This window comes from Indicator indicator, unplaced genomic scaffold (genome assembly GCF_027791375.1).
Source record: "Indicator indicator isolate 239-I01 unplaced genomic scaffold, UM_Iind_1.1 iindUn_scaffold_69, whole genome shotgun sequence".
In the NCBI taxonomy this organism is placed as follows: Eukaryota; Metazoa; Chordata; class Aves; order Piciformes; family Indicatoridae; genus Indicator; species Indicator indicator.
The window spans coordinates 113867-126964 of record NW_026539199.1 but is presented as its reverse complement, the minus strand read 5'-3'; the positions used below and the strand labels follow the sequence as shown (position 1 = coordinate 126964).

General features: G+C 60.9%; 2 protein-coding genes across 4 annotated transcripts in view; both read right to left on the bottom strand.

The window, feature by feature from the left end:
• MROH1 (maestro heat like repeat family member 1) overlaps positions 1-5644 on the bottom strand; it is a 51177-nt gene extending 45533 nt beyond the window's left edge. For all 3 annotated transcript variants that reach the window (XM_054398615.1, XM_054398617.1, XM_054398616.1), the window contains exons 1-5: positions 5623-5644; positions 4650-4795; positions 4194-4325; positions 2921-3083; positions 1965-2063 (exon numbers count right to left, since the gene is read on the bottom strand). In XM_054398615.1, the coding sequence (XP_054254590.1) occupies positions 1965-2063; positions 2921-3083; positions 4194-4325; positions 4650-4795; positions 5623-5644 (562 nt within the window). The remainder of the gene's footprint in view (positions 1-1964; positions 2064-2920; positions 3084-4193; positions 4326-4649; positions 4796-5622) is intronic.
• A 3145-nt stretch (positions 5645-8789) lies between these two features.
• HGH1 (HGH1 homolog) lies at positions 8790-12504 on the bottom strand. Its single transcript, XM_054398625.1, has 6 exons — positions 11978-12504; positions 11800-11900; positions 10882-10980; positions 10713-10804; positions 9539-9661; positions 8790-8933 (listed from the first exon to the last, which is right to left on the bottom strand). The coding sequence occupies exons 1-6, from the start codon at positions 12502-12504 to the stop codon at positions 8790-8792; spliced, it is 1086 nt and encodes a 361-aa protein (XP_054254600.1).
• Positions 12505-13098: the final 594 nt, after the last annotated feature.

Sequence of the window (13098 nt, the reverse complement as noted above, 5' to 3'; positions counted from 1 at the left end):
TTGGGAAATGACTCAAGGCCATGCCAGCCCTCAGGGTCCCTGCACCAAGCACGAGCTGGAGGTGCCCACACTGACCCACCCCTAGGAGGAAGCAGGAGGAGGAAGAGGAGAAGGGGGTCTTGAGGAGCAACCCTGGGCCACTGCCCCCTCTGAGGTGGCTGAGGTGGCCCAGGCTCTGCTCCTGCAGCAGATGTTTATTTCCTGCAGAGGTGCTGAGTCACTGCATGACCTCACCCCGAAGCCAAGGAGCTCATCACATGTCTTCTCCTCAGCCTTGCTGCCACCCAGCTGGGGGCATGCCAGAGAAGCTCAACAAGTACTGCCCTGCCCACTGGAAGAGCCCATCATCATCCTCAGGGATGAGACCTGGATGCCTGTCTGCTCAGGAGCCCCCCAGCCTGCTCCTCACAGCTCTGAGGGATGGGAAGTGGCAGGAGAGGACATCCCTGTGCTGCAGGGACCACCAGCAGAAGGGTCCAAGGCTGCCATGAGAAGCTCATGCTGCTGGAAATGGACCCACAGGTCTGTGATTCCCACCTCAGAAGGGTCCCAAAGGTCCCCAGTTCTCCTCCCAGAGCCCATCTAGACCCTCTTTCCACTTCAGGCTGCAGTCACCCTTGTTTGGGTGGTCCCTCTGCAGACATCTGTGAGAAGCTTGTCTCAAAAGTGAAGGTGTCTGGCTGAGAAGGTCCTCCCCCATCTCAAAGCCAGGCTGATGTGAGGGCCACTGGCAGAGGCTGATGTGAGAGCCACATCCACATCTCCAACCTCACCTTCAGCCTGCATCAAGCTCCACATAACCACCCTGCAGGGTAGGACCTCCCTGTCCCTGTCCCTCTGCACTGGGGCCACCATGGAACTGCAAAACCACCCAAGGACACCTCAGATTGCTCCAAGTCCCAGCATGGTCTCCACTCAGACCTCAAGCCATTGGCCATCACTCTTTGGGTTTGACCATCCAGCCAGTTCCTTACCCACCAAATCCATGTCCCTCCCACTTGAGACCAGATGTCCTGGGGACAGTGGGAAGCACCTTGCACAAGGCCAGGGAGGTGACTTGAGTTGCTCTTCCCTTGTCCATCAACATCAGTGCCCTGTCACAGAAGGCCACCAAACAGGCCAGGCACAACATTCTGAAGTTGCCCTCAAGGTTGGCCACGAGGAACCCCTTGAGGCTTGTGCAGGCCTGGCCCAGGCTGCCCAGGGCAGTGCTGGAGTCCTCATCCTGGGAGGGGTTTCCAAGGCATGGAGCTGTGGTGCTGAGGGCCATGGGTTGGTGGTGCCCTGGCAGTGCTGGGGCAGTGCCTGGACTCCATCAGCTCAAAGGTCTCTTCCAACCTCAACTATTCCATGAGGGGATGAACCCCTCAGCACCAGTGGTGGCTTTTGGAGAGCCCAGGGCTGGAGGAGGACATCCCGAGGAGGAAGCCCCATGACACCCTGCCAGCCCACCACAGGTGTCATGTCCTGGAAGCAGCTCTAGCAGAATTACACAAGTGGCTTGGACAGGAGTTGGCCCAGCACCATCACCACGTCCTGGCCTCCTCACAAGCCCTACCAGGGGCTGCACAAGGTGCCATGTTCATGGTCCCAGTAAAGGGACAACCTGGTTTACAAGAGGGTGTCTGGTAGCACATCCTCCTTCCTTCCCCATCCCACCAGCCTGGTCACCTCAGCTGGATGGCTCTGGAGCATCCATGGCCACCAAAAGAGAAAGCAAAGTCCACCAGCACTCACTGGGCTGTGAAATAGGAGTGACCCAGACTGGGCAGGACATGGAGAAAGACTTTTGGTGGATCTCAGAGACCTGAAGCTGACAGCTCTCCATCCACACTCAGCCAGCTTCCTGCTCCCAAACAGCCCAGAACAGTCCAAGCAAGCTCCTTCTTCTCCAGGGAAAGGAAAAACCCTCCCACAGGACATCCAACCCCACTGTGAGCCCAGAGGGTCCACAAAGACCTTACCATAGCAGAAGACAGCCTTCATGTGGTCCTGCTTGGCCATCCCCAGCATGGGCAGCATGGTCCCAAGGATGGAGTTGAGGAAAGGCACCATTCCAAACACTGGGGAGGAAGCAGGAGAGGATCACATGTGGCCAAGAGCTGGACACAGACCCACCACAGGGACCTGAAGACCCCTGCTCACCACAGCCAGGAGCAGGAGTTGGCTACAAGAGGTGGTGACAGCTCCAGGTGGGAGCACCACACAGCAGGGTCACCCACAGCAGGTGCCCAGGATCCCCATGCCCAGCTGGCTTTGGAAGCTCTCCACACAAGGAGACTCCACAACCTCTCTGGGCAGCCTGCTCCAGGCCTCAGAACCCTCCAAGCCAAGAGGTTGCTCCTGAGGGAACCTCCTGGCTTCCAGTTTGTGCCTGGTGCCCCTTGGCCTGTCCCTGGGCACCACTGGCAAGAGTCTGGCCCCAGCCTCTTGCCCCCCACCCTGCAGATGTTGAGAAGATTCCCTCTGAGTCCTCTCCTGTCCAGGCTCAGCAGCCCCAGGTCCTTCCCTCCTCAGAGTCTTCTCAGCAGCTTCCCAGCCTCCAGTGCCTCTCTCCAGTAGTTCCCAGTCTCTGAACTGGGGAGCCCAGGGCTGACCCCAGTTGTGCAGCTGTGTCCTGAGCAGGGCAGAGCAGAGGGGCAGGAGAACCTCCCTTGTGCTGCTGAATGTCCCCAGGGGACCCTTGGCCAGGACACCATTTGCCTTCTCAGCACATCTCCAGCATGATCAGCTCTAAGCCACAAGACATCCAGAAGTTCCTCTGAAGCCTGCTGGCTGGCTCAGCACACAAGCCATGGTGGAGATGCCTCACCACAGAGCTCTGGAGGAACACCCTGAGCTCCAACCCCTCAACCACCACCCCCCAAACCACAGCAACCTCTCCCCACCCTGGCGGGGCAGCCCCAGGTCACCACCTCACCGTTGGACACCGAGAGGTTGGCGAAGGTCTGCAGCACGAAGTAGTGGGGCAGGATCCCAGGCTGGAACTTGGTGAGCACCTCCTCCATCACCTTGTTGATGAAGCGTTGTCCCACTGCCACCAGGACATTGCTGGCAGCCTGCTGCCAGTCCCTGATCACCTCCTGGAGGAACCATGGCAGGACAGGACCCGTGAGGCAGGGGTCACGGCTGGCTGCCAGCGCCACGGGGAATGGGACGGGGCAGGAGACACAGCAGGGTGAGGACTTGTGGTGATCTGCTCCCCAGGGGGACCAGCAGGCTCTCAAGGTCCTGTCTCCCTCCTGCTCCCACAGCTACCCTGCCAAGCCCTTCCAAAATCATGGAAACAATGAGGTTGGAAGAGATCTTTGAGCTCCTGGAGTCCAACCAGTGACCCAGCAGTGCCAGGGCACCACCAACCCATGGCCCTCAGCACCACAGCTCCACAGCCTGGAAACCCCTCCAGGGATGGGGACTCCACCACTGCCCTGGGCAGCCTGGGCCAGGCCTGCACAAGCCTCAAGGGGCAGAAATTGTTCCTCATGGCCAACCTCAGCCTGCCCTGGGGCAACCTGAGGCTGCTTCCTCTTGGCCCAGCCCTTGGCACAAGAGATCTCAGCCCCACCTGGCTCCAGCCTCCTCTCAGGCACTTGCAGACAGCCACAAGGTCTCCCCTCAGCCTCCTTTGCTGCAGGCTCCACACCCCCAGCTCCCTCAGCTGCTCCTCACAAGTTCTCCAGACCCTTCCCCAGCTCCCTTGCCCTTCTCTGAACACCTCCAGCCCCTCCAGGTCCTTCTTGGAGTCAGGGGCCCAAAGCTGAGCCCAGCACTCCAGGGGTGGCCTCCCCAGTGCCTCCACTCCAGGGGCACCATCCCTGCCCTGCTCCTGCTGCCCACCCTGGGGCTGCTCCAGGCCAGGCTGCTGGTGGCCTTCTTGGCCACCTGGGCACACTCTGGCTCCTCTCCAGCTGCTGCCACCAACCCCCCAGAGCCTTTCCCACCAGGCATTTTCCAGCTCCCTGCCCCCAGCCTGGAGCCTTCCTGGCCTTGGTGGGACCCAAGGGCAGGACCTGGCACTTGGCCTTGGTCAACCTCCTCCCATTGGCCTCTCCCAGCCAGCCTGGCCAGGGCTCTCTGGATAGCCCCAAACCCCTCTTCCAGAAATGGATCCCAGTAACTTCTACCAGTGGGGCAGGCCCAGACCTGACCACGGTGATGGTGTCAAGAGAGGATCTGGAACTTTCAGGTCCTACCTTTGACTTGGTCATTTCATTAGAGGCCAAGAATATCACCACCTTCACTGTGCTCTTGTCCAGGAGGTTGATGTTGTTCCTCACCACTGTTTCCATGGCCTTCAGGATGATCACCCGGTGAGGATAAGCCAGCTGGAAGGGGATGGAGAAGGAGCTGGCCAAGCTGAGGCCACACAGCTGCCCCAGAGCACGCCCCAGAGCACACCCCAGAGCTCCTGGGGCTGTGAGGCACCCAAGAAGGGACCAGCCAACATTTCCACCACTCAACAACTTGGCCCACCAACCAGTTTCAGTCCAATTTCCCACCCACGACACCACATTCTCACCACTTCTCCATCCACACAACCCTTGGAGCAAACCTCTCAGCCAGCTGATCCCACCAGCCTGGTAGCCCAGCCCCTGCCCTTCCAGAGCCAGCATCCCAAGGGCAGCAGGAGGGAGCAGGGCAGTGCCCACCTTGTCGTGCTGCCGCAGGTACTCATCGCAGGAGCTGAGGATCTCCTCCGGTTCAGACTGCCCCAGGTAGCACAAGGCATTGTAGATCTGCTCCTGGACCAGGGGGTCCTTATCTGTGGTGGCATCCATCAAGGTTGTGGCAAGCCCTGGGCAAGACAAGGCAAGGTGGTAAGATCTGGGACTCTTTGGAGCAACAGGAGTGCAGTGTCTTCACCCGTGCTCCCACAGGCCACATCCTCAGCTGCCTCAACCTTCACCAACCCTCCAGTGGTGTCCCACCCAGGCAGCACCTACCAAAACCCTGCCTCTGGGCCTTCAGCAGCAGGGTATAGAGGAACCATCTGGGGGTCAAACACCCTCTTTGGGGGGATTAAAGCTCCATCTGGGGGTCAAATGGCCCTCTTTGGGGGGTAAATGCTCCATCTGGGGGTCAAATTCTCCAGTTTGGGCTTTATTCATCCCTTTTGGGGGGGAAATAAAAGGTGAAAGAAGAGGGGGGAAATAAAAAAGGGGTGGGGAATAAAAAAAGGGATGGGGATAAAACAAAAAAAAAAAAAGAAAAAAAAAAAAAGATGAAAGGTGCCAAAAGGCAGGGGCAGGGGGGAGCAACAGAAAAAGAGCAAGGGCGGGAGAGCACAAAACCAAAAAAAGGATGAGGATGAATCTTAATTCCAGGTCTAGCTGGGATTAACTTGGGAAGCTCCTGAGCTCTTCCACCAGTTGGAAGGTCCAGAGCCCATTAATCCCCCAGGATCCGCAGTAGGGAGGGGAGGCTCCAGATTAATTCCAAGGGCAGGGAATGACTGAGGAGAAGGAAACCAAATCCCTCCCCTCTCCCAACCCCGCTGCCTCCAGCTGGTTTGCTCCAGCACAAAGTAACTGATTCCTGGCCTGCTGAGGCAGTGAGAGGGAGAATTCCCAGCTGGCTGCTTCCCTAGGGCCCGCCCAGGACTCCCCTGCCCCGCAGACTGACGTTTGAGGCGGGACTCCATCATGCTGCGTGTCCCCAGCGTCCCCACCGGCAGCGGGCGGTTGGCAGCCTCCTCCAGCCCTGAGGAACCTATTTTTACTCTTTGCTTTTCCCTTCCCAAGGAGAAGGCTCCTGGAAGCTCGGATCCAGGTGGGAAAACCAAGGCCAGAAGCAGGAAGGCAGAAGAGAAGCCCTATGGTTGGTGCAGGGATGGCAATCCAGCAGGTGCTGGCCAGCAGGGGAGCCCCAGCTCTGGGTCCGAGGATCCGGCGGGCAGCAGGCGCTGCGCTTCCATGGAGCCCGGCGGCTTCCCTAGGGAGGTGGGAGCTGGAGGGGGCACATCCCACGTTCCCCTTCCTGACCTGCAGACAGGAGGAGATTTTCCATCAGGAGAAGAGGGTGGGAAAGAAAACCCCCACTCCTGGCTATGCCCCTTGAGTTATCACCAGGAATTCCTAACCCTGATCCCAAAGCCTGGCCAGGAACCTGTAACTCGCATCCCAAAATCCAGCCAGAAATTCTTAACCATGATCCCAAAATCCAGCCAAGAACTCCTAACCCAAATCCCGAAACTGGCCAGGAACTCCTAATCCAAATCCAGTGAGGAATTCCTAACCATCATCCTAAAACGCAGCCAGAAATTCCCAACCCAAATCCCAAAAGCTGGCCAGGAATTCCTAGCCCAAACCCCAAAATCTGTGGAGGAATTCCTAACCACAGTCCCAAAAGCTGACCAGGAATTCCTAACCCCCATTCCAAAACCCAGCCTGGACCTTCTAATGTAAATCCCAAAATCCATCCAGGAATTCCTAACCACCATCCCCAAACCTGCTGAGCCTGTGCCAGCTCTCAGCAGGAGCCAGGGCCGTGCTCCAAATACTTGTCCCAAAAACCCACGAAGTTTCCAGCTCCTGCCGAGGGCCTGGGAAGGCTGCAGCTCCTCAACAGCCCCAGGCAACAACAATTTTTTTAGGGAAATCAGGATTTCAAACCCAAAATTCAGGACTTTTCCTGCTGCTCCAAGCCCAGTGCCGCCTATGGAGCCTTCTCCACTCCAGACAGCTTCCAAAGAGCTTGTTCTATGCCATTCCCACATGGATATCAGGGCATCTGCCCCACCACAGCACCACCACCACCACCACCTTTTCCGGCCATTTTCAGCCCATTACAGAGCTGGGATCAAGTCACAGAGGAGACCAAGGAAAGGCAAATCCTGCCCTGGATTCCAATCTGGAAAAGTCCCAGCCAAGGTGGGAATTTCACTGCCCCGGGGGAGCTGCAGCATTCCCAGTTTTACAGTGCTGGCAGGGGCCTGGAATGGGCACCAAAGCTTCAGCACCACTGTGGAGGGGGAGATCTCAGCAGGGTTATTCCCATCAGGAATGGGGAGGCAGGGGAAGCTCCCCAAAATGGGAAGGAGGCATAGGCAGTTCCCAAAAGTGGGAAAGGAGCATGGGAAGCTATCCAGGACGGGAAGGAGGGCATGAGAAGCTGCCAAGGGAGGCACAGGCAGCTCCCAAAAGGTGGGAAGGGGAGCACAAGAAGCTCCTGAAAGTGGGACAGGGAACATGCAAAGCTCCCGAGAGAGGCAAAGGCAGCTCGCAAAGGCGGGAAGGGGGATACGAGGGGCTCCCGACTGCGGGAAGGGGAGCACGGGCAGCTCCCAAAGGCGGGAAGGGGGATACGGGAAGGAAGCTTCCAAGGGAAGCATGAGAAACTCCCAAAGGTGGGAAAAGGGACACATGGAGCTCCCAAGAGTGAGAGGGGCAACATGGGAAGCTCCGAAAAGCGGAAAAGGAGACAAGGAACTCCTAAAAGCGGGAAGAGCGGCATCCCCCTCCCAAGGGGGGCAAAGGCAGCGCTCAGAAACGGGAAGAGGCCACGGGGAGCTCCCAAGGGTGGGAAGAAGGTCACAGGGAGCTCTCAAGGGTGAGCGGGAAGACATGGGAAGCTCCCAAAGATGTGAAGAACGACCCGGGAAGCTCCCAAGGATGCTCCAGGCAGCTCCCCAGGGGACAGGAGCTACCAGCCGCTCACCGCTACCAGCCCTTCTGGGCCCCAAAGCCACCCCCGGCAGCTCCCCTCCGGCTCGGAAGGGGTCAGCCTCATGTCCCCTAACCCGCCTCAGGTCCCGTGGTCCCCTCAGGCCTCTCCGCTGTCCCTCCCCAGTCCCCTCCCCACCGCCCTCACTCACCGCGGCCACCGCTGAACCAACCCCTCCTCAGCACCCCCCGCACCGCTTCCGGGTTTTAGCCCCTCCCCCAGAGACGCCTATTTCCGGTAGACACGCCCACTGAGGACGCCTACTTCCGGCAGGCCCCGTCCCTTCGCGCGCATGCGCAATGTGGCCCAGCCCCGCCGGGAGGCGCTCCCCTCCATCGTGCATCCCGGGGGGGAACCCCGTCCCTAGTCCGCGACCCGCTGCACAGGGGTGTCCCACAGACAGGGACCCCCCCACCCTCGCCCTGTCCCTGAAGCCCAGGGACACCCCCACCCAGCCTCCCTCCGGTATGCCCCAGTAGTGCCCAGTGCACCCTCCCCTGCACCTCTTGCTCCCTGCTTGCCCCCCACCATGGAGGACCGCATAGCATCCCCAGAATTCCCCCCAGAGCCTCCCAGTTTCACCTCTCCTTTCCCTTCAGCACCCCCAGTCGCAACCCAGTCCTTCCCAGTCCCCTCCTGGCACCCCACAGTTCCCGCCAGAACCCTTCCAGTTCACCCCCAGCACACCCAGACACTCCTGGTTCCCCCAAGACCCCTCCCAGTACCCCTAGTCCCAACCCAGACTCTCCCAGTCCCCTCCTAGCACCCCCTCAGTTCCCCCCTGGCCCTCCCAGCACCCCCAGACGTTTCCAGTCCCTTCTCCCCACCATCCTCCCCATTCCCCCCAGCACTTTTGGGCTGAAACCCTTTTATTTGACCAGGCACTTTTGTGGCACCTCCATGCTGGAGGGATAGGGGTGTGGGAAGCTCTGGAACCTGCCCCTGGGAATTCCAGCCCCTGGGAAGCTGGGAAGTCAGGGGGGGATTCCTTGCCCTGCAGGACCACCCCACGCCAACCCCCCCCAAATCACAAACATGCCCCCCCGCAGCAGTGGGGGGTTTGGGGCCCAGCTGCCATGGGGTGGCAGTGGGGGCAGTCTGTGGGTGACACGGAGCAGGGCAGCTCCTCACCGCGGGGGCTCCTCCTGCTCCTCTTCCTGCTTCTTCTCCTCTTCCCTGTCCAGGCGCTGCAGCTCCTGCTCCACCTCCTCAGGGATCTTCACTTCCAGAAGGTTCTCCATGCCTGGGCCAGGCTCATCCCCAATCAGCACCTAGTGAGAGGGAGGGGTGACAAGGATGCTGGGACCCCCACCCTCCTCCTCCTCACCACCCTGCCACATAATGGGGATGCTCAACCAGCCCTAATCCCCACCCAGGTCATGTCCCAAAGAGGTGACTCCTAACCCAGACGTATTCCTGACCCCCACCCACAGCTGGGATCCCCACACAGGCATTTCTCTGCCCCCCCCCCCCTCCCCCCCAAATGTCCTACAGCAGGGACACAGGGGACTCAGACATGTCCCACAGAGGTGACCCCCACCCACACATCCCAAAGAGGTGACCCCAACCCACACATCCCACAGAGGTGACCCCAACCCACACATCCCAAAGAGGTGACCCCAACCCACACATCCCAAAGAGGTGACCCCCACCCACACATCCCAAAGAGGTGACCCCAACCCACACATCCCACAGAGGTGACCCCCACCCACACATCTCCTTGTCCCCTAATCCAGCCCCACCCAGACAAGTCCCTGACCCCCATCCCTCTACATGGAGCCCACAGCCCAATGAGGGAGGGGCAGCAGCAGGTGGGCAGCAGAACTCCAGACCCAGGCCCCAGCCTCCCCCCTCCCAAGACCTTCCTGCTCCTCACCTGGATGACCTTCTCGCAGGCCAGCAGCACCTCCTGGTGCCGCTCCCAGCGGTGCAGCTCCCGCAGGACCAGGTAGGTGCCCTTGTCCCTCAGCGTGTGGCGGCCACCCTTGGTGGCTGTCAGCTGCAAGGCGACAAAACACCACCATGTGGGGCGGGGGTGGGGGCCCCAGAGCCATGGGGACCATGGGAGTGGTGTATGGGTGAGGCTGGAGAAGCTCAGGGGACATCAGCTGGGTAGCTCTTCCCAACACAGGAGGGCTGGTTGGGCAGGGAAGGGACATCTGGAGGTCACCTGTTCCTCAAGTGGGGCCGCTCAGGATCATGTCCAGATGGGTCTGGAGAATCTCCAAGGATGGAGACTCCAACATCACCTCCTTGGACAACCTGTGCCAGGGCAGTGACAAAGTGTCTCCTGATGGTCAAGTGTCCCAGTTTGTGCCCGTGGTCTGCAGTTCTGGCACTGGGCACCACGGGGAAGAGCCCAGCTCCTCTTCACTCCCTTGGACATGAATGAGATCTTCCAGAGTCTTCTCCAGGCTGAGCAGTCTCAGTTCCCTCAGCCTCTCCTCAGAGCAGAGATTCTTCAGTTCCATCACCATCCTGGATGGTGGAACCTCTGCCATCCTCGTGGCCCTTCACTGGACTTTCTCCACTGTGTCCCTCTTGTCCTGGGGAGCTCAGAACTGGATCCAGCACTCCAGGAGCAGCCTCACCACTGTAGTCACTTGCTGTGACACTTCTCATACACCATGTGCCTCTGCCACAGGACCATGCTGCTGCCTCATGTCTCACCTGGTGTCCTGCTCTCCAGCCCATCATTCCTCTGCAGGTTCTACTGCCTAGGCTTGGTCAAGGACAAGCCCTTGCTGAGCTCCACAAAGTCCTTGCTGGGCCATTTCTCCAGTCTGCTGAGGTCCCTCTGGGTGCCACCATGACCCTTGGGTGTACCAGCCACTCTTCCCAGCTTGGTGTCATCACTGAACAGGCTCTGCTCCATCATCCAGATGATTCATGAAGATACTGGACAGGAGCAGACACCACCCAACCTGGCCACCACTTCTCCATAAGGACCTCCTGACCCTGGTACAGTTTTGGAGCAGCCCTGACACCTTTCTACCAGATCCCCCCACGCAGCTCCACACCACTGGCCCCACCATGATTTGAGAACTCACCAGCATGAGGGCTTCCAGAAGCATCTTCCTGATGTCTGGTTCTTCCTCTCTCTGCTTGTCCTGGGGCAGGTACTGGAGATCCACAGGCAGTCCTGGGAGAGAAGCAGCCTGAGGAGGTGGCACCCAGCAGGCCCCTGCCACCCCCTCATCCCCTGGGACACTTCCTTACGTTCCATCTCCTCCTCAGGAAGCTCCTCAGGACCTGCTAGAGGTAGGAGCAGGAAGGGCAGGATATCAACCTCCTCACTCAGCAGCCACTCGTGGTCCTCTGGAGACAACCCAGAATCAGGGGAGTTGCCAAAACCAAGGAGCAAAGCCCAGCCTGGCTCCCGAGCCCCAACCAGCTCCACCCACCAGTGGAACTGGAAAGAGAAGCAGAATCATGCAATGGGTTGGAAAAGATCTTTGAGCAACCACTGACCCAGCAGTGCCAGGGCACCACCAAACCAAGGCCCTCAGCACCACAGCTCCACAGCCTGGAAACCCCTCCAGGGATGGGGACTCCACCACTGCCCTGGGCAGCCTGGGCCAGGCCTGCACAAGCCTCAAGGGGCAGAAATTGTTCCTCATGGCCAACCTCAGCCTCCCCTGGGACAATTTGAGGCTGCTGCCTCTTGGCCCAATGCTTGGCACAAGAGATCTCAGCCCCACCTGGCTCCAGCCTCCTCTCAGGCACTTGCAGACAGCCACAAGGTCTCCCCTCAGCCTCCTCTGCTCCAAGCTCAGTACCCCCAGGTCCCTCAGTGGCTCCTTACAGGTCCTTCTTGGAGTCAGGAGCCCTGCTCCTGCTGCCCACCCTGGGGCTGCTCCAGGCCAGGCTGCTGGTGGCCTTCTTGGCCACCTGGGCACACTCTGGCTCCTCTCCAGCCGCTGCCACCAAACTCCAGGACTCTTCCTACGCTGTCACCAACACTGCTCTGGTCACTGCTCTAAAGCCCAGGCCCACGGGGGCTGCCCTGAAGAAAGCTCCCTCCCAGTCATTCCCAGCAGCGCTGGTGGGCTGGGGACAACCTCCGGCAGTCCCGAGCGAGGGCAGCCGCTCCCGGCAGCCGGTTTCCCGGGGTCTGGGCTCACTGCTGGCTCTCACCGTACTGGAAACAGCAGTTCCTGAGGGCCCCCACGATGCCCCGGCGATGGATCACGGAGTCCCGGTACTGCGTGAAGGGCAGCAGCCGCTGCACCGAACACCTGCGGGCCACGAACGCTCACAACGGGCCGGTCCCACCAGGCCACAGACGGTCCCTAGCTCCAACCCGGAGTCCTACCGGGAACGGTCAAGGAGCCCGCGGCGTCCCTCGGGCAGTTGGCTGAGGTTGCAGAGCAGCGGCCCGAGCTGTGGCGGCGGCTGGGGCTCCCCCAGGGCCTGCAGGAGCGGATCCAGCCCGGTACCGCGCTCCCGCAGGCCCTGCAGCACCCGTCGGGCCGCTCGCCACTCCCGGCAGAGGTTGGCGAGCACGCCACAGGCAGCTCCCCCCGGTAGCAGATTCAGCAACGCGGGCAGCCCGGCCAGCAGCGGCTCTCGGGCCTCCGGTTCGGCCGAGACGTTCACCAGGCAGCCCAGAGCGTGGCGGGCGGCCGGCGGGCAGGGCCCGGACGGAGGGTAAGGCCCCGCCGCCAACTCCAGCAGCGCCGTGAGGGCCTCTGATCGCCCCGCCAGAAGCCGCCGCCCCGCCGCATCCCCGGACAGCGCCAGCGCAGCCTCGGCCGCGCCTGCCCGGGCCGCTTCGCCCGCCGCCGGGGCCAGCAGCTCCACCAGCTCCGCCATGGCAGCCTCCTCCGCCGCAGTCGCCATCTTGGCCGGCGTCTCTCACATGGCGGCCGCGCCCTAGCAACCGCAGGGAGATTGGCTGGTAAGGCAGCCAATGAGCTTTGCGCAGGCGGCACCCGCCCGAGAAGGAGCCTATCAACTACAGCAGAGCCCCCGAGAGGGCGGGCCCGTGGAGGAAGGGCCTCAGGAGGCGGCAGCCCGCAGTGCCGCGGGGTCCTGGTGCGCGTCCGGCGGCTCCGGGTGCCTGAGGCAGGCTCCCGCTACGCTGCTGCCGTTTCTCTGTGGCCCTTCACCGCACGCCCCCTAGAACTCGGTCAGCATCACATCCTGCGGGCGCGGAAACATTCCTGCACCCCCTCGGCTGTTGCCCAGTGGGATGAGGGGCGGAGCAGCCCCCAGCTCCTTCACTGGAAAGCTGCCCGGTGCCCCGCCAACAGTGACCCTCGGAGTCTCGGCGATAACAAGAGCCCCGTGAGGAGCAGGGACCCGGTGCTGACACCCGGGCACTCCCCGTGTTGTCCCCGGGGCAGGGGGGGTGCCCAATCCGGTGCCCGTGCTGCCCCCGGCTTGTTGCTGACGTTGTCCCGGTGCCACCCCCATGCGGTGTCGCCAAGGGAA